We start from the raw sequence: 25,033 nt of genomic DNA, 5'->3' as shown, positions 1-25,033 counted from the left end.
CACTGGGAGCTGGGCTATGACATAGGCAGAAGACAGAGTGGGGACCAAGATAGACTCTGTCAAAAGTGACTCCGACAGAGTCACCGGCAGAGTTCTGGTCATAACTAATCATGTTCACAGTGGTCCTTGGGAAAACGGTCTCTGGATGAGAAAAACATTTGCTTCCTCAAAACTATCCTCACACTTGAACGAATCAGTATGGGAAGGCAGATGATACCGAGGTTGTCTTACGTCCTTGTGAAGTCTCAGTCCCGGTCCCATCAAATATGCACTGAAAATATCTGGAGAAATGTCTACACTGAACATGCAGATTTTTTTCCCTGAACAGGAAAAAATAACCATCTACATAGCATCATATTATGTTAGATATAGTTATCTAGAGATTGCTTGAAATGTATAGAGAATGTGTGATTGTCATATGAGATACTATGTCATTATATAAGGACTTGAACATCCTTCAATCTGAGTACCTTTAAAGAGTTTGGAACCAATTTTTAACAACTGCCCAAGGACAACTATATTTGCTAAAAAAGTAGTATCATATTGATAAAGTATTGAACGTTATAAAATATACATAGCAAACACAAGCTCTGTTACAGGAAAAAAAAAAAAGAATTATATCTACAAATACCAGGAAAGGCTTTTACTAACAGAGAGACAGAGGACACACACACACGCACACACACACACACACACACACACACACAGGGGGGGGGGAGAGGGAGGGAGGGAGGAGACTGGTAGTAATAACAGTCATCAAAAGACAGAAGTAGGAGGATCAAAAGCTCAGGCCAGCCTGAGATACACAGTGAGACCCTGTCCCCTCAAAAGAACCAGAGAGAAACCAGAAGGTGTGCTTGTAGTACTTCAGTGGCTGAGGTAGATACAGTGCAACAATATTCTAATTGGGGGATGCCTGGCAGCTCCTGGGGACTTTGTGAGAGTTGAGTCATCACGTCAGAGCATCCTAGGAGGGGCTATCTTACCTGTTCAGTGCAAATGCGTAATGAAACTTCACATGGTGGTGCGAGGCCAAGTCGAAGGTTGGAAGTTTTTCTAACGTCTCTACCAGCTTCACTATGGAGTCATAGTCCTTTCAATCAAACAAATAGCACAACAGAATTAAACCCTGAGGAGAAATATTCAACAAGACAGCCAGGCATCTAACTCTGAGAAAGGGATGAACCGCAAAGTTAGAATTGTTGAGGGGCATTGAAGGTGTCTGCAGCAAACCCCCACCAACACACACATACAGCCAACAGTCTAGACAGGAAGCCATGGAAGAGGACTGTTAAGATTTGTGATTGATGGGGATACTCAAGTGTAGCTCTTCACAGCTGATGGCTTCTGGGAGGGGTGGGGATGGGGAAGGACTCAGTTTTCTTTAAGGGGCTGACCACTGAGAGTTAGCCATGTTTCAATGATTATACGGGCCACACAAAATAGACTTAGTATATATATTTTTTTCTTTTTCTTTTTTTCTTTGGAAGGAGGTCACAAGTTTAGGGGGATGGACCTGGGAGGACCAGGAAGTGAGTGATTGTGGTGATTATGTGAAATTCCCAAATAATCAATAAAAGTATTATGTTAGAAAAAAATAATACTCTGTTGGGACCTTTGAAAACCCTAGAAACAGCTGTGTTTCTCCTAAATTCCTACTACATGGTTTAAGGCATGAAAAATAAAGTTATGGTATTTGACAAAACCCAAAGAGACAAAACAAATGAACCAATGAACCACAGACACACGACTGTCTCCTTTCACGTAGCTCCTGATCTGCAGGCTTCCATCAAGGACATGAAAAGTTTGAAGGTCATGGAGCAACTGACTGAAATTCTGTTGTAAGTAGCAAGACTATTTCATGTCACGGTAAGTGAGTTTCCTCTAGCCACAGGCTGCTAACTGTCATGGTTCTTTATAAACCGAGTCTCTCTCATGGACGAAATTTTACACAGGGCCAAGAGGGTGGATACAGGAACAAGAAGCCAGGAGTTACCTGGATTTCATGATACAACTCTAACACCACGGCCCTCACTGAGAGTTTACTCTACTTGCTGGCTCTTAAAAAGCCTAAGACCTGGCAGTGGAAATGATGCAGCAACACGGACCGCTTATTACCTAGCTGATGTTCCACACCCTCGTCCCTCCTTCCTCCAGCGTGATACCTGAGGGTGACTGAGAGTCCTCTCACCTGGATGTCTCTGTAGGAAAGCAACAGGTTGATAACAATGTCTGCTGTCAAAACTTCAATATTGTCTACCCGTTGCCGGATCCTCGCCAATTCTGCTGCCAATTCTTTACCAGTATATAGATTCCGAGCTTTCCTGATATCGTTGAGTATGGATTCCCGGAAGTACTGGCTGGCGAAAAACCAGACATTTCAAAGAGTTAACTCTAGAAAACAATTCACTGAAATACATACTTTATGAGGAAACGCATGACATTTGTCCACGACTAGTTTCCAGCACATTAAGATATGTGTATCTGGCATTATTATCAAATTTGGGAGTCCATGTGTTTCTTTTAGATTTCTGCCATACTTCAAAAAAATATACAAATTTTAATCTTCATCTTACTAGCTTGAGTGCAAATTATCCCAAATAATTTAGATAGGCCCATGATCTGACTTAACTCTCTAGCTCAGTACCATTATCCACTACCATAAACAACTGATTCTTCTTCTTCTTTTTTTTTTTTTTAATCATACTTGCTGGACATATGCTCATGACCCTAGCACTCAGAGGAGGCAAAGGCAGGTAAATCTCTGAGTATTGGAAGCCCCCCTCCATAAAGAGTTTGAGACCACATAAGAAGTTCCAGGCCGGCCAGAGCTATTGGAATCAAGAGAACTATTTTACATTTCTGACTTAGAGCATGTGTATGCGCTTCTGTGTGTGCCTAGTCTCGGGGATGGTGGTCTGAGGCCAACTTTACAGGAACCATTCTTCTCCTTCCACCATTTCGGGGCCTGAACTAAAGCTGTCAGGATTGGCAGCAAGTGCCAAGGATTATTCTTAGCTAAACTATCTTCTTAGCAAATCCTGCCATGTTTTGGCGCTTATACTAAAAGTTTCTGGAAATTTATTCTGATGTAGCCATAACTGACCGTGTGCGTGTATGTGTGTTTATTTCTTTATAAGCATATTATTTGTAAATAGGATTCTATAAATAAAATTATTTTAAAATAAGTTAAAGGAATATAAATACTTATAAGTACATACATACATACCTTTGCCATTATTATAAAACAATTAATAGATTGGGGCCATTTGACTTGTGAACGAAAATGGCATACTTTCTCCCCCACTCAGAAGGTGCTGCAAATTGTTCCCTGGCTCTTAAGTAGGAACATGTGACAAGAGACACAAATAAACAAAGCAGGACAGCACTGCAGGCTCATCGCCCACTGTGGGCACCAAGTGTTACCTGGAACTCGCTTGCGCCACCTTCAAAAGCTGAACAAAACGGTCCACGAGAGGTAAGCAGATGGGCCCCAGCAGGAGCTCGAAGTTAGGCTGCATGAGCTCCGTCAGGCCCTTCATGAAGCTGCTGTCACAGCAGTAGACCTTGTTGTGTGGAGTCACCATGTAGGGGATGAAGGTGTAGTTTCCGGTGCACACCTATAGAGACAGGAGGCACCAGACAGTAGGGAGCTTGCCTAGGGGGTACCACACTGACAAAAAAATGCCAGGTCGTGTTACAGTGACTAAAGTTATTGTTCTTAACAATAATTTTGAGTGCAAAGGGAAACAGAAGAGATTTATTTCTTATTGATGACCCATGAAAACAGAATTTTCCAACTTCCTTAATTGCTTACTTCAGTATAATTAGGACTCGCACATGATAAAGTATCTTTTATCAGCCGTTAAATATGCATGTGCTGTCACCCGTTGCTACTAGGATACGTGCTAAAACAAGAATGATTTAAGCATAACTTCCAGCCTCCAGGGAATCAGAAACTCAATCAGGCTCAACAAAAGGAGAACAAAACACTGAGAGCTTAGGAGTTTCCCTGGGAGTTTAAGGGTTTCCCTGGGAAGGCAGGAGCAGCCCAGAATACAGCTGCTTCCTTCCAGGTCCACACTATATTGTCTCCCACTCACTAAAACCCAAGACTGTCACAGCCCTTGCTCTCCTGGCTCTACAAGCTCAGATTTGTCTGACTCCCTCCTCTCTGCTAGCAAGGAGGTGCACACACCTTACACCTGCCCGAGTCTCTGCAATGGTTTTCCTGTTCCACACTGCCTTCCCTGGTACACTCTGACCTCCACACTGACTGCCTGCTATCCTCTCTCTACCCAGCTCCCAGACAGTCTTTAACATCTACCTACATGAGTTACAAACAAAGCTGCATGAAGCCCCACAGGGGCTGTGATGAGGGTAAGGCTTACGCTGCTGTCCACAGACTCCCGACCCCTGCACATCCTGCCTTTTGCTAGCTGCAGTCTGTGCCCTCTCCCAGAGTCACTAAGGCCAGGGTTGGCTGACCTAGCAGTTTCCAGATCATGCCAAATAAAGGGACATTTGTGCCCAACAAAAGCACTGTTGGGAGATGACAAAGGGAACTGGACTGTAGACCCTGGGGTAAGCAAGTCTGACTGCAGTTAGGGCCCAAAGAAGGGACCAAAAGGCAAGCTAAAGACTTTCAACTACATATTCTGAGGAGTGTGAAGCGGGCAGAGGATCCTGGGCAGAGAAGACAAAACAAGAGTGGCTGTGCACATGGGCATTCTGGGTAGACAACAGGATAGACTGTAAGAGCAAGAGCCAAGATGTAAGGAAATGAGGCAGAAAGCTATGTGGCATAACCAGCTCGGGGTTGAGGCAACCTGAACCAGTAAGTCATTATAAGCTCAAGCTCAGCACCCAAAAGGAGAATCATCTGGGACGGAGAAACAGTTGCATGCTCGGGAAGGAGCTGAAGGTGGATCCAAGTGGGGCCTCTTTACAAGAATGGGAAGCAAGAATGCAGCCTCACTGTCAGCACGTTGCTTTCTGAAGAACCTCAGGCAACAGACCCCACACAGAGCCCCACCCACCTCCAGCTAAACTCCTAGAAGACTGAAGAGACTGAAACTTGAAGTGGGCTGGAATGGAATGTTCACTTGGAAGGAGTATAGCTTGCCTTCAAAAGACCGGGAGGGATTTGGTGTGTATGGGAATGTAAACACAGACCAGGCTCTGATTTGAGATAACCCAATGAAATGTCAGGGACCTCTAAGGGAAACCCATAAAGAAAAGCATATGCAAAGGTCTGAGCAGTAGACAGGGTGTGTGCCTCCTGGACAGCACTAGGAGTCCTGGCCTTGGGCGTACAGGGAGAGTGTGCACTCTCTTACTGCTGTGCCCTGACTGGCAAGAGCAAACATTAACTCAGTACTTGCACGGAAGAAGGGACACGTGGCCTTACTGTCACCATAGCCTCAGTGCTGACATGAGCACAACACGCACAGAAGAGGCTCTTGGTGCCACTTTACAGGCGAGGTGGCATCGAGCTTAGACCAAGCTCCTGGCCTTGGTGTATTCAAGCTTCTAGCCCAGTGCTTTCTCTGTAGATAGAGCATGTTGTTGCTGCTAGGGTGAATTAACCATCTCACGTGACCTTCACAGGGCGCTGCACTTGCTCTCCCTCCCGATATCGCCTTCACAGGCATCTGCATGAATAATGACAGCTCACTACAAGCATGAGCTTTTATGGCCAGATTTAATTATTTATGAGCATGTTATGCTTTGAAGCACCCGGGTGTCGGCAGTGAGCAAGAAATGAGACTGACCTGACGTCAGAGTATGAGAAGGACTTCCACAAGGGGAGATTTAGGGTTTAAACCAAATCAAGTTGCCCTTTACAAAGTGATAGGGAGGCCAATCAGGAAGAGTAAAAAAGAACTTGTTCTCCTAGGATGCTACCCGGATCTCAGAGCAGCACAGCCACCTAACTTAATCCTTTGACTGGAGCCACTGCCCAAGCTGGATGCATATTCTCTCTGTGTCTCTCTGTCTCTCTATCTCTCTGTTCTTCTCTCCTTCCCCCTCGCTCTGTCTATGTATGTATAAAATCCTAATGCTCAAAATCTAAAACCTATACTTGACCATATCCAGAGATATCAATAATGCTGATCTTCCTTTTCAATCCTTAAGAACTATATGAAGGAACAAAAGTATGTGTGGAGAAGGAGTCAAACACCTGGAAGGAAATGGTCACAGCATTCAAACACACTGAAGGAAGTATACCTAAGTCAGACCACATCCAGTCCCCAGATGGAAGCAGAACCTAAATCAATATCACAAGGCATGAGGCTCCTCTTACCCTTCCTGCCCTTCAGGCTTAGGGAATGCTACCTCCTTTGGTGGGCTTTGATATAATGATGGCCACCATCTCTTCAGCAGGTCATGTGCCCTAATTTCCTAAAATTGTATCTGTTTGATTCTTTGTTTACCTGTCCCGATACTCTAGCATTCCCACTATTTGATCTCACACAACAGTTATAAACACCACTGTTTTTATTCTCAAGCACTAGTGTGATTCTCCTTGGTAGGCACTACGCCCAGGTCCTAGCATACCATTCACATTTAATTAATGCCAGCTGAATAAAATGTGTTACACAGCACTGAAGCATGGAATGGAAGTGTTCATTTCCTGATGAAATGTGAGAGATAAGAGTTTAAAAATGGCCACATTATCCACACTGCAATGAGTCTTCCTTGTGGTGAAATCTTAAACCCATCAACTACAACGTTAATCTTGCCATCTCATGTGGAATTATGTAGGTCTTATGTCATATGTTATTCTCACTCTGAACTGTAGATGTATACCTGTTTTAGGTTTCTTAAACACTGCCTTACTTCCCAAGATAAAATATACCACTGACCCACAGGGCCATTCCCATTTCTACGGTAATAGTTCAACATTTCCCATGCAGTCTTTTTAAATTTAAAATATTAAATATCTCTGGTTTTCACATTAATTTAATTCTATATGAGGAGTCTGCATTCTGTAATGTGATCTCAAGGAAGAATTTCAGGCTTAGAGAAAGGGCTTGGGGATTTGGCTCAGTGGTAGAACACTTGCCTAACAAGTACATGCCCATGGGTTCAGTCCCCAGCACTATACAAACAAAGACAAAAAGACAACCTAAGAATTTGCCTGAATGCCTCAAAATAGAAGATACACGATAGACAAACAGAAACACAGAAAATATATATGATATATATTTATATATTATATTCATATATGTATATATCCATGTATATCAACACATATATACATATACATCTATGTATTTATATCCATAGATATTGACATATATGGATAATATATATACACACATATATTTCTTTGTTATATGCCTTGATATTGCCAATTATAGTTCTGTAACATTGAATGTACTATGAAAAGTTTTTTTCTAAAACATAATTATATATTCAAAAAGTAGGTATTAGTGTTATCTTCCATTGTTATAATATTCACTATGATGAGTTAGTTAGAGAACATAATTGTGTTCATACAGACATATGAGAAGCCCTAAAAAGAAGTAAAAGAAATGAAAATTGACAATCTGTGCAGATTTAAAAATAACAGATTAATTAATGGAAAAGAAAAAAGTAAAAAAAAAAAAATTGGAAAGTTAAGCCAAATACTCACAGTATTCTTCTGGCAAATAATTTCCTAAAAAATAAGAGAACAACAGTCTTAGCAAATGTTATAACAAAAACCCACGGCCTTACTAAATATTGTATGCAGGTAAATTTGTATTAACATTTATATTAGCAATCAGAGACATCAGAGGAACACTGTAAAAGCATTAATGTTTGCAGTCTGAAATTATACACTTAAGTTTCTGCATATGAAAAATGGATAAGAAAACACAAAAGTGTTATGTGGAGTTCGATAGTAACAACACAAGCATGCACAACCGCACAGCATGCAAGCAACACAAGTACACGCAAACAACACAAGCACACACAACAACACAAGCACAAATAACACAAGCACACACAACATCACATGCACATACAACAACACAAGCCTGTACAAATCCCTAAACAGAGTGCCTAAAACCAGCTCTGGCGAGAGCAGATGACATCCCTAAGCACAGTCGCTCACAGCCTGAGATAATAAGCAGGGCACAGCATGTTAGGGAGCTGCAGGTAAGAAACGGTATCTTGGCCAATGGCAACCTCACACACAGATAATAAGGGCATCTGACAATAAAGGCAAGTGTAATTTAGATGCTTTTTCTATGAGACATGTAATGGGATAAATATACCACATGGACACTATTCCTGTTTCCTATATTATAAGGAATGGGCTCATGAAAATGACTGAGATATGTAGCTTTCCATTGATTAAAAGGTATCTACCACTACTCCTACATTACCAGACATTACCATAACTAGAGGTGCTGCGGCGAGGATGTGGAAATGCTGTGGTACACAAGCTTCACTGGTGGTGAGGGAATCATGATTTAGAAAACAGAAAATGAGACTGTGTATTAGGGAAGATGGTGTGTGTGTGTTGTCATGGAAACAGGAATTGTAAGGTATTTGTGGCTTCTTTCTGGAAAGTCCATCTGGCTGAGGGGAGCAGCCAGATCCAGCAAGGTGAGAGCAGAGACACAGAGCCCAGCAGAGTGGCTGGCATCCAGATGCTAAACAGACATAGGGGAGCACAAGCCACTAGCAAGCCAGGCTCACACCTCTAATCCCAGCACTCAGGAGGCGAATTCAGGAGAGTTGCCATATATTTCAGCTAGCCTGAAATACACAGCAGGTTCCTGGGCATCCTGGCCATGAGTTAGGACTTAGTTTCAAACAAACGAGCATTTTTACATTTTAAAAAGGACATTCGTCTGTGTGAACATGTAGGCACATATACATCCTGTTATGGTTTGAGGTGAAATTGCCCCTATGAGTTCCTGTGTTTGAAAGCTTGGTCCTGAGGGTGATATTTGTTTCAAGAGGCCATGGGACCTTTAGGAGACAGGGACTAGATGGATGAAGTAAGTTACTGGAAAGTGAGTCTCGGGAGTCACATTCCACTCTACTTCTCTCTGGTATCCACCTACCTGTCCATCTGTCTGTCTACTATCCTCCTCCTCCTCACTATCTATCTTCATCATCATCATCATTACCTACCTATCTGCTTATCTCTTTTTCTATCCATCCCTGCACTTGCTGCTGTGAGAATTCCCAGATCCACACTCCATGAACTAACTTCGGCATTGATGGGTCATCCCCTCAAATCACAAGCTTACATAAGTCCTTCCTCCCAATTTGCTTCTTGTTAGACATTTCATCACAGCAGTAAGAGCATGGAGAACTAAAAGGCAGAAGAAAGATGCAGATGGTGTGAGCTATGGTCTCTCTGAGATGCTCTTCTTATAGAACTGGAGGTCAGCTATGAGGGTGGGCCAGAAGCTGAGCTGTGCAGTAGAGAGGAAACTGCAAAGGCTATGCCTGGTGGTGGGTGGGTATTCTGCCTAGAGACAGATGGAAAGTAGAGGCTCACAAAAACTATCAATAAATGCTACCTCTGGGAACCAAGAAAGACAGTTCACTTCGAGCCATATATAGAAGAGAGAATCAAAGGGGTATTTGAAAAAAAAAAAAAAAACTTCAATACAACCACTGATCTAAAGCAAAAAAGTTCATTTTGACCCAGAAATAAGAAGAGAATGTTATTTTGGGCTTTAGTGGAGAAAACCTTTGAGCAACAAAGAACCGTGGTTTGCAACCACTTAATGTTCAAGTGTAGTTTGTTTCTTTGTCTTTTGAGACAGAATCTCGATGTAACCCAAACTTGTGTCAAATTCACTCTATAGCCAAGGATAGCCTTGAGCTTCCAATCCTCCTGCCTCTACTCCCGGAGTGTGCTGTCACACCCAGTTTGTGTGGTGCTTCTTATATGTTGGGCTATGGCTCTCACTCTACCAACTGAGCTACACTCCTAGCCCCTTCAAGAGTCTTCAAGCTGAGAGATTTTGGAACACATTGGTATGTAGGAGGAATGGTGGTAGCCATCTCTGCATAAATGTTAGGGGCTGTGAAGCCACGAAGGCAACTCCTGCATGAGGAACTAATTGAACACCTGCCTGAGAGACTAAGGATTGAGGACACAGACAATGCCAGCCAATCAGAAACTGCTGCTTGGAAGAGATGCTTGCTTGGGACCAATGGGGTGCATGAGTGGAGGGTATAAAGCCCCGCCCCCTGCCCGAGGATTAATAAAGGAGTTTGTGACAGTTTATCCAAGCTTGCTGCAGTGTTCTCACCGCTCCTGGAGTCTGAGCAATGGATTCCAAGCCTTCTCACCTCCAACCCCCAAGGGCAAGTAAGGTTGGTCAACAGGTGGTCCAGGGAACAAGCAGCATCGGTACATTGAAAGGCAGAGGCAGGGAACACCTTAACTGTCTATCACCTCGAAATGGTACATCTTCATTTCCCTAAAACAGGAGTCACTTCTCTGTTGTCCTGGCTTTGGTACACCAGACACAGAAATGGAAGGAACAGGGGAGAGGAGTAATAGACAGGGACTATGGATAAGCTGAGGCTCTGTGGAACATCACTACAGCCTCTGGGGGCTGGAGCCTATGTGCTGTCTCCCCAAAGAACGGTTCCTACCTGTCTTCTGCAGTCATTTCACACCACGCAAGCACTGTCATAAACCATGAACTATACGATGAGCCAAAGTCGGTAGGACTATTCACCCTGACGCCATATGCTCTAAATTGTACACTCCTCAGTTACTTTTTTAACCCTAAGGGAATCTTTTCTATCTGATCCAGAAAGTGAGAACCTAACTTGTTCGCCTCATGAGATCACACCTTAAAAACTAAGTGACATAAATGTGTGGTAAGCTCAAAGCTATGTGCAATGTGGGGTATTAATCACACCGAAGCAAGCGACTTATATCAGGTCTGGGAACACGGTGCAGCTGTGTTGTTCATGGTTAGGAATAAAGCAATATGAAAAATGTTTAACTTAAAAAAAATAGTTCAAAACTCAAGTTCTATTACACCAAAGCTGTCATAACGCACATTCAATGCTCTCTCTTCCTCCTTCTCCTCTTTTTTTCCAATCACCTTTTTCCGTGTTTAAAACATCTCTTGGTGGGAAAACTCTGCTGTCGGTAGGTACACTCTCTCTCTTGGGTCTCATGAGTGACGTCTGAGCCCCACAGCACTGACAGCCTCTCAACACTGACTTCACGTTGTACTGTGTTGCTATTACCAGCTTTCTTCCTTCTGCCACCAACCACCTCTTCCAGTAATGCTTAATTAAACCAAATTATTCTGGTGAACATTTCTATATTTTTAAAATATATATATATATATATATATATATATATATATTGTTAAAGAGTTGTAGGTGTGATGATTTTCTGTATAGCCACACTTGACATAGGAAATTGCTGGTAATTTCAAAGATGAGGAACCCAAAGAAGATGACAATTAAACTGCCATGACAACGAGATTCTACAGGAAGGGCCATCATATAATGAACAAGATGGTTTGCTCTGCCTTTCCTGCCCTTTAAGGTATTCGAATTCACATCCTCTAACTGGGGTCTCTCCAAATGATGACAGTGACTGGTGTGGCACCTCCCAGTTCCTGTGAAGCCTGCCTTTTCTTTTCCCTTTGACAAATGGCAATCAGAGGCTAGATGGAGTGGGTGGGCAGGTGGGGTGGGAGTGGATCTTACGAGAGTTTGTTTAATTCACTCTACAGCTGATGCCTTACAAGATGCAACATTGCTGATTTCCTATCGTTTTAAGATCCTTTGAGAAAAATATCTATAAAGCCCTGGTATGCACATGGTCTCTGTGCTCCTACCCCAAATTGCCTCTTTCCCAGTTTGAGAAGGAATGACAACAGCTCAGATGAAAGTAATTCTGAAAAAAGTAAAATGGCACCCATCATAAGTATATGTCATAGAGAACTTTCTGTGATGTCCACTGTAAGTGTATGGGATAAAGGGTTTCCTGCGACATAGGAAGTGCATGGGAATGGAATACTTCCTGTGACATTGTAAGTATATGGGATATAGAGCTTGACCCAGACCAGGTCCCAATGCAAATTCAAAAACTGCTGATTCTAGATAATAGCTGGAGACCATGTTAGAATTCATCTGAAGGCTCCACAGGCAGTGCTGTTTAAAGGGGTGGGGCCCGTGCTTCCAGCTCACTAATTGCAAGAGGATTTTATAGGGTCACATTTTAACTGACTTTTAAATGAGTACTTTGTACAAAGTTGAAATATTTAAAGTGCTAGTGGAAATCCAATAGTAATCTAAGAGTCATATACTTTGAAAAAATTAAAATTTAGTATAACAGAACTTTTAAGTAAATTCCAGAAAGGCAACGCTTTAAGAGAAGGGAGCAGCACTGCAGGACTGCAGAGGAGGGGAGGGAGAAGTGTGCACTGCAGGACTGCAGAGGAGGGGAGGGAGAAGTGTGCACTGCAGGACTGCAGAGGAGGGGAGGGAGAAGTGTGCACTGCAGGACTGCAGAGGGGGGAGGGAGAAGTGTGCACTGCAGGACTACAGAGGGGGGAGGGAGAAGTGTGCACTGCAGGACTGCAGAGGGGGGAGGGAGAAGTGTGCACTGCAGGACTACAGAGGAGGGGAGGGAGAAGTGTGCACTGCAGGACTGCAGAGGAGGGGAGGGAGAAGTGTGCACTGCAGGACTGCAGAGGGGGGAGGGAGAAGTGTGCACTGCAGGACTGCAGAGGAGGGGAGGGAGAAGTGTGCACTGCAGGACTGCAGAGGAGGGGAGGGAGAAGTGTGCACTGCAGGATTGCAGAGGGGGGAGGGAGAAGTGTGCACTGCAGAACTGCAGAGGAGGAGAGGGAGAAGTGTGCACTGCAGGACTGCAGAGGAGGGGAGGGAGAAGTGTGCACTGCAGGACTGCAGAGGGGGGAGGGAGAAGTGTGCACTGCAGGACTGCAGAGGGGGGAGGGAGAAGTGTGCACTGCAGGACTGCAGAGGAGGGGAGGGAGAAGTGTGCACTGCAGGACTGCAGAGGAGGGGAGGGAGAAGTGTGCACTGCAGGACTGCAGAGGAGGGGAGGGAGAAGTGTGCACTGCAGGACTGCAGAGGAGGGGAGGGAGAAGTGTGCACTGCAGGACTGTAGAGGAGGGGAGGGAGAAGTGTGCACTTCAGGACGGCAGAGGGGGGAGGGAGAAGTGTGCACTGCAGGACTGCAGAGGAGGGGAGGGAGAAGTGTGCACTGCAGGACTGCAGAGGGGGGAGGGAGAAGTGTGCACTGCAGGACTGCAGAGGAGGGGAGGGAGAAGTGTGCACTGCAGGACTGCAGAGGGGGGAGGGAGAAGTGTGCACTGCAGGACTGCAGAGGAGGGGAGGGAGAAGTGTGCACTGCAGGACTGCAGAGGGGGGGGAGGGAGAAGTGTGCACTGCAGGATTGCAGAGGGGGGAGGGAGAAGTGTGCACTGCAGGACTGCAGAGGGGGGAGGGAGAAGTGTGCACTGCAGGACTGCAGAGGGGGGAGGGAGAAGTGTGCACTGCAGGACTGCAGAGGGGGGAGGGAGAAGTGTGCACTGCAGGACTGCAGAGGAGGGGAGGGAGAAGTGTGCACTGCAGGACTGCAGAGGAGGGGAGAGAGAAGTGTGCACTGCAGGACTGCAGAGGGGGGAGGGAGAAGTGTGCACTGCAGGACTGCAGAGGGGGGAGGGAGAAGTGTGCACTGCAGGACTGCAGAGGAGGGGAGGGAGAAGTGTGCACTGCAGGACTGCAGAGGAGGGGAGGGAGAAGTGTGCACTGCAGGACTGCAGAGGGGGGAGGGAGAAGTGTGCACTGCAGGACTGCAGAAGAGGGGAGGGAGAAGTGTGCACTGCAGGACTGCAGAGGAGGGAAGAGAGAAGTGTGCACTGCAGGACTGCAGAGGGGGGAGGGAGAAGTGTGCACTGCAGGACTGCAGAGGGGGGAGGGAGAAGTGTGCACTGCAGGACTGCAGAGGAGGGGAGGGAGAAGTGTGCACTGCAGGACTGCAGAGGAGGGGAGGGAGAAGTGTGCACTGCAGGACTGCAGAGGAGGGGAGGGAGAAGTGTGCACTGCAGGACTGCAGAAGAGGGGAGGGAGAAGTGTGCACTGCAGGACTGCAGAGGGGGGAGGGAGAAGTGTGCACTGCAGGACTGCAGAGGGGGGGAGGGAGAAGTGTGCACTGCAGGACTGCAGAGGAGGGGAGGGAGAAGTGTGCACTGCAGGACTGCAGAGGGGGGGAGGGAGAAGTGTGCACTGCAGGACTGCAGAGGAGGGGAGGGAGAAGTGTGCACTGCAGGACTGCAGAGGGGGGAGGGAGAAGTGTGCACTGCAGGACTGCAGAGGAGGGGAGGGAGAAGTGTGCACTGCAGGACTGCAGAGGGGGGAGGGAGAAGTGTGCACTGCAGGACTGCAGAGGAGGGGAGGGAGAAGTGTGCACTGCAGGACTGCAGAGGGGGGAGGGAGAAGTGTGCACTGCAGGACTGCAGAGGAGGGGAGGGAGAAGTGTGCACTGCAGGACTGCAGAGGGGGGGAGGGAGAAGTGTGCACTGCAGGACTGCAGAGGGGGGAGGGAGAAGTGTGCACTGCAGGACTGCAGAGGGGGGAGGGAGAAGTGTGCACTGCAGGACTGCAGAGGGGGGAGGGAGAAGTGTGCACTGCAGGACTGCAGAGGAGGGGAGGGAGAAGTGTGCACTGCAGGACTGCAGAGGGGGGGAGGGAGAAGTGTGCACTGCAGGACTGCAGAAGAGGGGAGGGAGAAGTGTGCACTGCAGGACTGCAGAGGAGGGAAGAGAGAAGTGTGCACTGCAGGACTGCAGAGGGGGGAGGGAGAAGTGTGCACTGCAGGACTGCAGAGGGGGGAGGGAGAAGTGTGCACTGCAGGACTGCAGAGGAGGGGAGGGAGAAGTGTGCACTGCAGGACTGCAGAGGAGGGGAGGGAGAAGTGTGCACTGCAGGACTGCAGAGGGGGGAGGGAGAAGTGTGCACTGCAGGACTGCAGAGGGGGGGAGGGAGAAGTGTGCACTGCAGGACTGCAGAGGAGGGGAGGGAGAAGTGTGCACTGCAGGACTGCAGAGGGGGGGAGGGAGAAGTGTGCACTGCAGGACTGCAGAGGAGGGGAGGGAGAAGTGTGCACTGCAGGACTGCAGAGGGGGGAGGGAGAAGTGTGCACTGCAGGACTGCAGAGGAGGGGAGGGAGAAGTGTGCACTGCAGGACTGCAGAGGGGGGGAGGGAGAAGTGTGCACTGCAGGACTGCAGAGGAGGGGAGGGAGAAGTGTGCACTGCAGGACTGCAGAGGGGGGGAGGGAGAAGTGTGCACTGCAGGACTGCAGAGGAGGGGAGGGAGAAGTGTGCACTGCAGGACTGCAGAGGGGGGAGGGAGAAGTGTGCACTGCAGGACTGCAGAGGGGGGGAGGGAGAAGTGTGCACTGCAGGACTGCAGAGGGGGGAGGGAGAAGTGTGCACTGCAGGACTGCAGAGGGGGGAGGGAGAAGTGTGCACTGCAGGACTGCAGAGGGGGGAGGGAGAAGTGTGCACTGCAGGACTGCAGAGGAGGGGAGGGAGAAGTGTGCACTGCAGGACTGCAGAGGGGGGGAGGGAGAAGTGTGCACTGCAGGACTGCAGAGGGGGGAGGGAGAAGTGTGCACTGCAGGACTGCAGAGGGGGGAGGGAGAAGTGTGCACTGCAGGACTGCAGAGGGGGGAGGGAGAAGTGTGCACTGCAGGACTGCAGAGGAGGGGAGGGAGAAGTGTGCACTGCAGGACTGCAGAGGGGGGAGGGAGAAGTGTGCACTGCAGGACTGCAGAGGAGGGGAGGGAGAAGTGTGCACTGCAGGACTGCAGAGGGGGGAGGGAGAAGTGTGCACTGCAGGACTGCAGAGGAGGGGAGGGAGAAGTGTGCACTGCAGGACTGCAGAGGGGGGAGGGAGAAGTGTGCACTGCAGGACTGCAGAGGAGGGGAGGGAGAAGTGTGCACTGCAGGACTGCAGAGGGGGGGAGGGAGAAGTGTGCACTGCAGGACTGCAGAGGGGGGAGGGAGAAGTGTGCACTGCAGGACTGCAGAGGGGGGAGGGAGAAGTGTGCACTGCAGGACTGCAGAGGGGGGAGGGAGAAGTGTGCACTGCAGGACTGCAGAGGAGGGGAGGGAGAAGTGTGCACTGCAGGACTGCAGAGGGGGGGAGGGAGAAGTGTGCACTGCAGGACTGCAGAGGGGGGAGGGAGAAGTGTGCACTGCAGGACTGCAGAGGGGGGAGGGAGAAGTGTGCACTGCAGGACTGCAGAGGGGGGAGGGAGAAGTGTGCACTGCAGGACTGCAGAGGGGGGGAGGGAGAAGTGTGCACTGCAGGACTGCAGAGGGGGGAGGGAGAAGTGTGCACTGCAGGACTGCAGAGGGGGGAGGGAGAAGTGTGCACTGCAGGACTGCAGAGGGGGGAGGGAGAAGTGTGCACTGCAGGACTGCAGAGGAGGGGAGGGAGAAGTGTGCACTGCAGGACTGCAGAGGGGGGAGGGAGAAGTGTGCACTGCAGGACTGCAGAGGGGGGAGGGAGAAGTGTGCACTGCAGGACTGCAGAGGTGGGAGGGAGAAGTGTGCACTGCAGGACTGCAGAGGGGGGAGGGAGAAGTGTGCACTGCAGGACTGCAGAGGAGGGGAGGGAGAAGTGTGCACTGCAGGACTGTAGAGGAGGGGAGGGAAAAGTGTGCACTGCAGGACTGCAGAGGAGGGGAGGGAGAAGTGTGCACTGCAGGACTGCAGAGGGGGGAGGGAGAAGTGTGCACTGCAGGACTGCAGAGGAGGGGAGGGAGAAGTGTGCACTGCAGGACTGCAGAGGAGGGGAGGGAGAAGTGTGCACTGCAGGACTGCAGAGGAGGGGAGGGAGAAGTGTGCACTGCAGGACTGCAGAAGAGGGGAGGGAGAAGTGTGCACTGCAGGACTGCAGAGGGGGGAGGGAGAAGTGTGCACTGCAGGACTGCAGAGGGGGGAGGGAGAAGTGTGCACTGCAGGACTGCAGAGGAGGGGAGGGAGAAGTGTGCACTGCAGGACTGCAGAGGAGGGGAGGGAGAAGTGTGCACTGCAGGACTGCAGAGGGGGGAGGGAGAAGTGTGCACTGCAGGACTGCAGAGGAGGGGAGGGAGAAGTGTGCACTGCAGGACTGCAGAGGAGGGGAGGGAGAAGTGTGCACTGCAGGACTGCAGAGGGGGGAGGGAGAAGTGTGCACTGCAGGACTGCAGAGGAGGGGAGGGAGAAGTGTGCACTGCAGGACTGCAGAGGGGGGAGGGAGAAGTGTGCACTGCAGGACTGCAGAGGAGGGGAGGGAGAAGTGTGCACTGCAGGACTGCAGAGGGGGGAGGGAGAAGTGTGCACTGCAGGACTGCAGAAGAGGGGAGGGAGAAGTGTGCACTGCAGGACTGCAGAGGGGGGAGGGAGAAGTGTGCACTGCAGGACTGCAGAGGAGGGGAGGGAGAAGTGTGCACTGCAGGACTGCAGAGGGGGGAGGGAGAAGTGTGCACTGCAGGACTGCAGAGGGGGGGAGGGAGAAGTGTGCACTGCAGGACTGCAGAGGAGGGGAGGGAGAAGTGTGCACTGCAGGACTGCAGAGGGGGGGAGGGAGAAGTGTGCACTGCAGGACTGCAGAGGAGGGGAGGGAGAAGTGTGCACTGCAGGACTGCAGAGGGGGGAGGGAGAAGTGTGCACTGCAGGACTGCAGAAGAGGGGAGGGAGAAGTGTGCACTGCAGGACTGCAGAGGGGGGAGGGAGAAGTGTGCACTGCAGGACTGCAGAGGAGGGGAGGGAGAAGTGTGCACTGCAGGACTGCAGAGGGGGGAGGGAGAAGTGTGCACTGCAGGACTGCAGAGGAGGGGAGGGAGAAGTGTGCACTGCAGGACTGCAGAGGGGGGAGGGAGAAGTGTGCACTGCAGGACTGCAGAGGAGGGGAGGGAGAAGTGTGCACTGCAGGACTGCAGAGGGGGGGAGGGAGAAGTGTGCACTGCAGGACTGCAGAGGGGGGAGGGAGAAGTGTGCACTGCAGGACTGCAGAGGGGGGAGGGAGAAGTGTGCACTGCAGGACTGCAGAGGGGGGAGGGAGAAGTGTGCACTGCAGGACTGCAGAGGAGGGGAGGGAGAAGTGTGCACTGCAGGACTGCAGAGGGGGGGAGGGAGAAGTGTGCACTGCAGGACTGCAGAGGGGGGAGGGAGAAGTGTGCACTGCAGGACTGCAGAGGGGGGAGGGAGAAGTGTGCACTGCAGGACTGCAGAGGGGGGAGGGAGAAGTGTGCACTGCAGGACTGCAGAGGGGGGGGAGGGAGAAGTGTGCACTGCAGGACTGCAGAGGAGGGGAGGGAGAAGTGTGCACTGCAGGACTGCAGAGGGGGGGAGGGAGAAGTGTGCACTGCAGGACTGCAGAGGGGGGAGGGAGAAGTGTGCACTGCAGGACTGCAGAGGGGGGAGGGAGAAGTGTGCACTGCAGGACTGCAGAGGGGGGAGGGAGAAGTGTGCACTGCAGGACTGCAGAGGAGGGGAGGGAGAAGTGTGCACTGCAGGACTGCAGAGGGGGGGAGGGAGAAGTGTGCACTGCAGGACTGCAGAGGGGGGAGGGAGAAGTGTGCACTGCAGGACTGCAGAGGTGGGAGGGAGAAGTGTGCACTGCAGGACTGCAGAGGGGTGAGGGAGAAGTGTGCACTGCAGGACTGCAGAGGAGGGGAGGGAGAAGTGTGCACTGCAGGACTGCAGAGGAGGGGAGGGAAAAGTGTGCACTGCAGGACTGCAGAGGAGGGGAGGGAGAAGTGTGCACTGCAGGACTGCAGAGGAGGGGAGGGAGAAGTGTGCACTGCAGAACTGCAGAGGAGGGGAGGGAGAAGTGTGGTTTTATAAATTTAAAAGCATTTTGGAATCTGAGTGGCTTTACACAGCACAGGTAAGAATTCAGTTAACATTTTAAAATACTTGTAATAAAAATCACTCTGATGTTCTAATTTACTTCAAACTAGCATAAATATCAAAATGTAAAATATGGATATAATTACTCTAAATCATGTCTATTTATTTCAGTTATATAAAAATGTGCATCTGAAAACCAGATTTAATATCCAACTTCCTAGACAAGGTTTAAAGGTAATTAAGTTCCTCTGTCCCTGCAGAACAAGATCACAGGCCAAGGGTGGCACAGAACGGCTTGAAAGGGCAATGACGGCAATTAACCAAGGATTAACCACACTGCAGCATGTGGCAGAATCGCCTTTATGGCTGACTAAGGTTCCATCAGTCATACAGAATGCTCACCCACTCGCCATCAAAATACATCTTTGCCACTCCCCCTTTTCAGTTATCTTGTTTCCTAGAAACACAGGCATACAAATATTTCTTTCATGTCTTGCTCTTAATCCTTTTGTGTACCCAGCCAGAAGGAAGATTGCTGGATCCTGCTGGGAATCTATTTTTAATGTCCTAAGGAACTGCTCTGCTGTTTAAAAGCAGCTTATTTTTAAGAGATGACTTAATGCGTTGTTACAAATTTGGGTTTGTGCACATGAGATTTCTAGTGTCACTTCTAGAGAGATGCTGATCAAATGGCGACCAGAAGATAATAGAGAGGGCATGTGGGGTCAGTCGATACACACGCACCATGTCCAGCCAGAGTATGTGGTAAACACAGACAGACTGCCACGGACAATGGTTGCATTTGGCACGAGCCGCATCACCATCAGCCATGAGCTTGCTCATCTCTGGAGAAGCATTTCCTCTGCCGTGGAACAAATGGGAGAAAAGCAGATGCTCGCTCGGAAAGAGAAAAAGATGCATCTGAGACCTCCAGTCACAGCCGGAACAGGAGGGAAAAGAAACTAACAATATTTGGGAGTTCAAATGCCCAAACTGTATTCAGTTATCCTGGCGTACATAGGCATAGACAATCATTTCCTTCAGAACTGTTAATTATCAAGTATTTCAATATAAAGTGTCTAAAATATGAGCATGTGCCTCCCCTGTGTACTCCCTAAACTTACATTACATCAGAGATGTAACTTCTTACCCCTCACCTCAATCCCTCTCCTACACTCCTAACAGGTAATTATTCTGAATTCCCAAGCACACTTCTACCCATCCCTAATGCAAACATTTGATGCATAGTCATGCACATTATATTTTAGATAGCTGCTACGATGCCTTAAACATATACTATGATTTCACATATGACCATAAAATATACCGATGTACATCTGTAGCATTCTAGTTGACCCGCCTTAAGAGCTCTATAGTAGTCTATTAAATAACTACCACAAGGTATTTAGTTATTCCCCTAGTAGGTATTTACTCTTTCCTTTGCAGAGAAGGGGAGTTATAAACTACATTACATAAAACTCCTTGATGGTATTTCCTTACTTGTGTGAGCCATGTTTTTTACGATACGTATCCAGGGTCAAAACTGTCCCGTCTTAGGATGTTATTAGTCATCGCCAAACTGCTCTTTTAGAAGTTGTGCCAATGTATCTCACTGCTGCCGGGAGAATGTCCTGGTCACCCTCCTGGTTACCACAGCGCTGCCTGGATTACAAGTGGGTTTCTGGGTTTCAGTTTTGGTTTTGGTTTTGGTTTTGGTGCAGGGCTGCAGAGGCAGCTCTTGGTAACTGGTCCACACCCCAGACATCTATGAGAGCCTTTAGCATCTAACCATCTTATGCTGCTCAGCAGTGTTTGTTTATTTCTTCATTCTACTCTGTTGTACAAGCAGATCCAATGTGGGTAGGAGGTGTCCTCAGATGAAGGGAAGGAGGAGAAGAAAGACAAGAAGCACAGGGGCTACGGGTTTTATCTTCATAGAATTGCTGGTAATGAAAGAAATGGTTGTTGGGACTCAGAAAACAATATCCCAGAGTAACAGTGCCATGTCGGGCACTCTGAACTAAAAGGTAGTCTCAGAACCAACATGCTTGCAATTCTGTGTCTGTCTCTGTCTCTCTATGTCTCTGTTTCTGTCCCTGTGTCTGTCTCTCTCTCCCTTTCCCTCTCTGGAGTGCACTCCCACCTCCACCTCTCCCCACCCCACCCCCAATGCCCTTATCTATCTAAAAGCCAGCTCCTCTAGAAGATCAATGAGCAGTAAGAAAGTCTAGAACTGAAACCACATGGCACATTTGGAGCCCAGGTGAATGTCTGTTCTTAGGCCTATTTATCACCCCTAAAAGTCTGTGTCATTCAAGGCCCTGGATGCAGCTCAGTGACAGAGTACTTGTGCAACATCATGCCCTGCACAGAAAACCAAAACGCTGATAACCACTCCAGGCAGAGGAGAGGCTCGGAGGTTAAAGGGCTTGACGTCTAAGTTTGAGGACCTCAGGTCAGATCCCCAGAAACCTACATGTGTGCCAGGTGAGCACAGCCCACCTGTGATTGCTGTCTCTAAGTAGCAAGACCAATGTCGCTAACAAGCTTTGGGTTTCACTGAGATATCCTACCTCAATGAAAAAACGTATACATCAACCCTGGGCTTCTATATGTACACTGTACCTATGTGCAAGCATCCATATACATGTGCACAATGTAAAGATATGCATATACACCCAAGCATATTGCTCTCTCTCTCTCTCTCTCTCTCTCTCTCTCTCTCTCTCTCACACACACACACACACACACACAGAAAAAAACCCATCCACTCCTCCTCTAAAACTAAACATGCCCCTACTCCCTTCTCCCATGAAGAAAATATTTATGTTTTAACTCTGGGCCCTTCTTTGATTTTACATTCTGTGTGATCCTGGGTGCTTGCACATTATTAAATATGTATGCCTCTTCCTACAATCTGTTGTCTGCTTCCTTCTCTGTTTTGGGAGACTCAGTTATCATGCTGTTGGAGATGAGAAGGGACTTCTTTTTGAGGCGTGCATCTGCTCCACAGCCGGTAAGCCTGTGGGGTCCAGACGTCTCCTCCACACACTGAGTGATCCCTGACCATTTTAAATGCAGGAAATAAGTCAGAACTCTCAGCAGAAGAGTCTTGTCCCTAAGTACTAATAGATACTTGAAGTTCACATGCTATTTAAAGAAAATTGTGAAAATGTTGTTTCCATCCCAGAGAAAGTCAACTTCCCTTTCTCAAAGCAAAAACTTTTCTTTTTTAAACATAGCTTGTTTCTCCTGGGTATAATGACCCCACTGAAGGGCAGGCCCTGTGCTCAGCAGTAGATAGTCAGCACAAAATGGACTCAATGCTATCTGTGTACACTTTGTGTCTCATAGAGGTGTTTTTGGACTTTTTTTTTTTTCTCTTTGGACTTTTGCTTGAACATTGTGGATTCTGATTTTGTGCTTTTATGGGCTTGTTTTTTGCATGCTTGTTCTATGTGTATGATGTGTTTCTGTTTGCTTTGTTTGCCTGTTTTCTACAGTGAGAAGGAAAGGGGGTGAGGGGGTGGAGGTGGGTGAGTGGGGAGGCAGGGAGGAGACAGAAGGACTGGGGAGGGGGTGGAAACAGTAATCAGGTATACCGTATGAAAGCACTATACAATACAAATATAAATAATTATAAATTTTACACAAATTCAGGGCATGATTAGATTCTATTTATCCTTTTAAATAACTCAGCCATTGATCTTAAAGAATTTTTACAGTTTTTTTTAAATTGGGCTTTGAGGAGCCTTCATCTTTAAAAGTCTTTCTCCTATGATCTGTTTTTGAGAATTCGCTGCTGCATTGGCATCGCCACTTCTAACCCAGGAGCAAATGCAACCGAAGCAGGTTCAGCTGCACTCTCCTTGGTGTCCAAGGCGGGTCCATGTCTAAGCAGAGCCAGGGAGAGAGCCAGGGAGGGGGGACCAGCTTCCTGTGGTTTGTGTTCCTCTTCCCTGATACACTGTTTAAATGGCTGCTTTTGTCCCCTGCAGCTCTCCTTTCTGTCGGAAGGCAGCCAGAAGAGCGAAGTCACACTTACTGCAAACTAGAAACAAAGTTAAGCTGCCAGTGGCCCCTGCACAAGGACAGCTTTTCTCTGTAGCACAGAGCTCAGAAAACTAAGGCTACAGAAATTGCTCTGTATTACTTCCACCCTTTGCAACTGAACGACCTGACTAGAAACAGTCTGAATAAGAAATCCGGGTTGTAGCTGAGCAGTGGTGGCGCACACCTTTAATCCCAGCACTTGGGAGGCAGAAGCAGTGGATTTCTGAGTTCGAGGCCAGCCTGGTCTACAGAGTGAGTTCCAGGGCAGCCAGGGCTGTATAGAGAAACCCTGTCTCAAAGAAAAAAGAAAAAGAAAAAGAAAAAGAAAAAGAAAAAGAAAAAGAAAAAGAAAAAGAAAAAGAAAAAGAAAAAGAAAAAGAAAATCTGGGTTATGATGACTATAGTTCATGCCCCAGAACCTATAAAAAACAAACAAACAAAAAAGCCAGGTAAGATGGTGTACCATCTCAGCACTTAGAAATAAAATGGACATAGGCTAATTCCTGGAGCCTGCTGGAGAGCTATAGGCCAATGAAAGCTCTCTCTCTCTCTCTCTCTCTCTCTCTCTCTCTCTCTCTCTCTCTCTCTCTCTCTCTCTCTCTCTCTCTCTCTCTCTCTCTCTCGAATTCCCTGAGGGCATCCTCGGTCCTCCACAGTAATCACAGCCTTCTGATACTTGTCAACGATGTCAAAAACACACTGAAGAAAAGCCTACAGCTTAACAAATGGTGCTGCAGAAAGCAGACGTCCACAGGTAGAAAAATGAAATTCAGCTCATAATCTATCACACTTCAAAAAAAAAAAAAAAATCAATTCCAATCGACCAAAGAGCTCAATTTAAACACAAAAGGAGTTTGAGCCCAAAACAAATGAAGACCAAGAATGAATGAAGCTACCTGACTCTTTCACCAAGGGCGGACGGAGCAGAACTAGAGAAGCACAGGTATAGATTAGTGTGCAGGAAGACAAAGCCAACCTGAAAGAAAACTGAGAGAGGTTTCCCAAAGGGCTGGGGATGAGGGGGTGGGGAGCAGAGCTAGGTCGATTAGGAGTGGATGTCCTAGGGCTGAGCTGGGCTATGGCTCTCACGTGCAGAACAATGGTCGTCTGGCAGGAACTTAAATGTGTTTGCTTAATGAAGCTGCAGGCCATCCAGGCCACGTGACTTATGCTGTAGTGCTCAGATAAAGGTAAGATGGTATTAAGATTTTTGCATGGATTTTTGGCTGGAGGCCTTGACAGAGTTGTTAAGCCATGTTCTGGCTTCTAAGGCCCTACCCCAAGGCTGACTTTGATTTGGAAACTGGAAGACGGAGATGATTTTGAAAAGTCCTCATGAAGCTCAAAGCCGGTTTCATGGAGGAAAGGGGTGATCTCAGACACCACACTGACTTTTACATACCCTATTAATGGAGGAAATGATATAGTAGTTTGGATTTGACAGAAAAAAAAAATAGTTTCTTTTGCCTTCTACCATCTTGGCTGAAATTATGCCCAGTTTTCTGGGGATCTGCAGTGAGAACCTCTACTGAAAGCATTCTCAAAAAGGAGGCATACCTGCAGCTGGAATTATACTCTGAGACGCCCCGGTGGCCAGCTAGGCCTAGCATATCGCATGTGGGCTTTCTTTCTCAGAGGTTTGGACTGAAGGCTTCAGCCTGTTGTGAGTTCTGTTACTGTAGGATGCTTGTTTTGATTTTGGAGTTCTGAGACAGGATCTCTTTTTATGTAGCCCAGGCTGACCTAGAACTCACAATCGTCCTGCCTAAAGATGCTGTTCGCTGAGATTCCAGCACGTGCGACCATTACTGCTGAGGACTTCTGAGTAACAATCTTATGGACTGAGACTTGACCTGGAACTCAGAAACTAACACGAAGTTTTCCTACTGGGGTATAGTAGGTTATTTCTCTGCCAGTGAAATGAGCCCGTTCAAGCCAGATTAGAGTATGTTAAAGGGAGGTTTCCAGGAAGCTGCTCTGAGGAAGAATCCACGGCCCTAGGAAGGAGGCCAAGGGGGGGGGGGCAAAGATAGAAAGGGTGCAGGGAGACAGAGACAGAGACAGAGACAGAGACAGAGACAGAGACAGAGAGAGAGAGAGAGAGAGAGAGAG

The 25,033-nt window shown here is 48.0% G+C and overlaps 1 protein-coding gene across 1 annotated transcript in view; it reads right to left on the bottom strand.

Moving 5' to 3' along the window:
* The window catches only part of Map3k5 (mitogen-activated protein kinase kinase kinase 5), a 208,895-nt gene that overhangs the window by 123,923 nt on the left and 59,939 nt on the right, over window positions 1-25,033 (bottom strand). The window contains exons 3-6 of the mRNA XM_021174435.3: window positions 7,643-7,666; window positions 3,427-3,620; window positions 2,192-2,360; window positions 987-1,093 (exon numbers count right to left, since the gene is read on the bottom strand). Of these exons, the coding sequence (XP_021030094.1) occupies window positions 987-1,093; window positions 2,192-2,360; window positions 3,427-3,620; window positions 7,643-7,666 (494 nt within the window). The remainder of the gene's footprint in view (window positions 1-986; window positions 1,094-2,191; window positions 2,361-3,426; window positions 3,621-7,642; window positions 7,667-25,033) is intronic.

Source organism: Mus caroli, unplaced genomic scaffold (assembly GCF_978045245.1).
Source record: "Mus caroli unplaced genomic scaffold, Mus_caroli_1 scaffold_9, whole genome shotgun sequence".
NCBI classification, from domain to species: domain Eukaryota; kingdom Metazoa; phylum Chordata; class Mammalia; order Rodentia; family Muridae; genus Mus; species Mus caroli.
The sequence above is the reverse complement of the archived record's forward strand: the minus strand, read 5'-3'. Positions and strand labels throughout refer to the sequence as shown.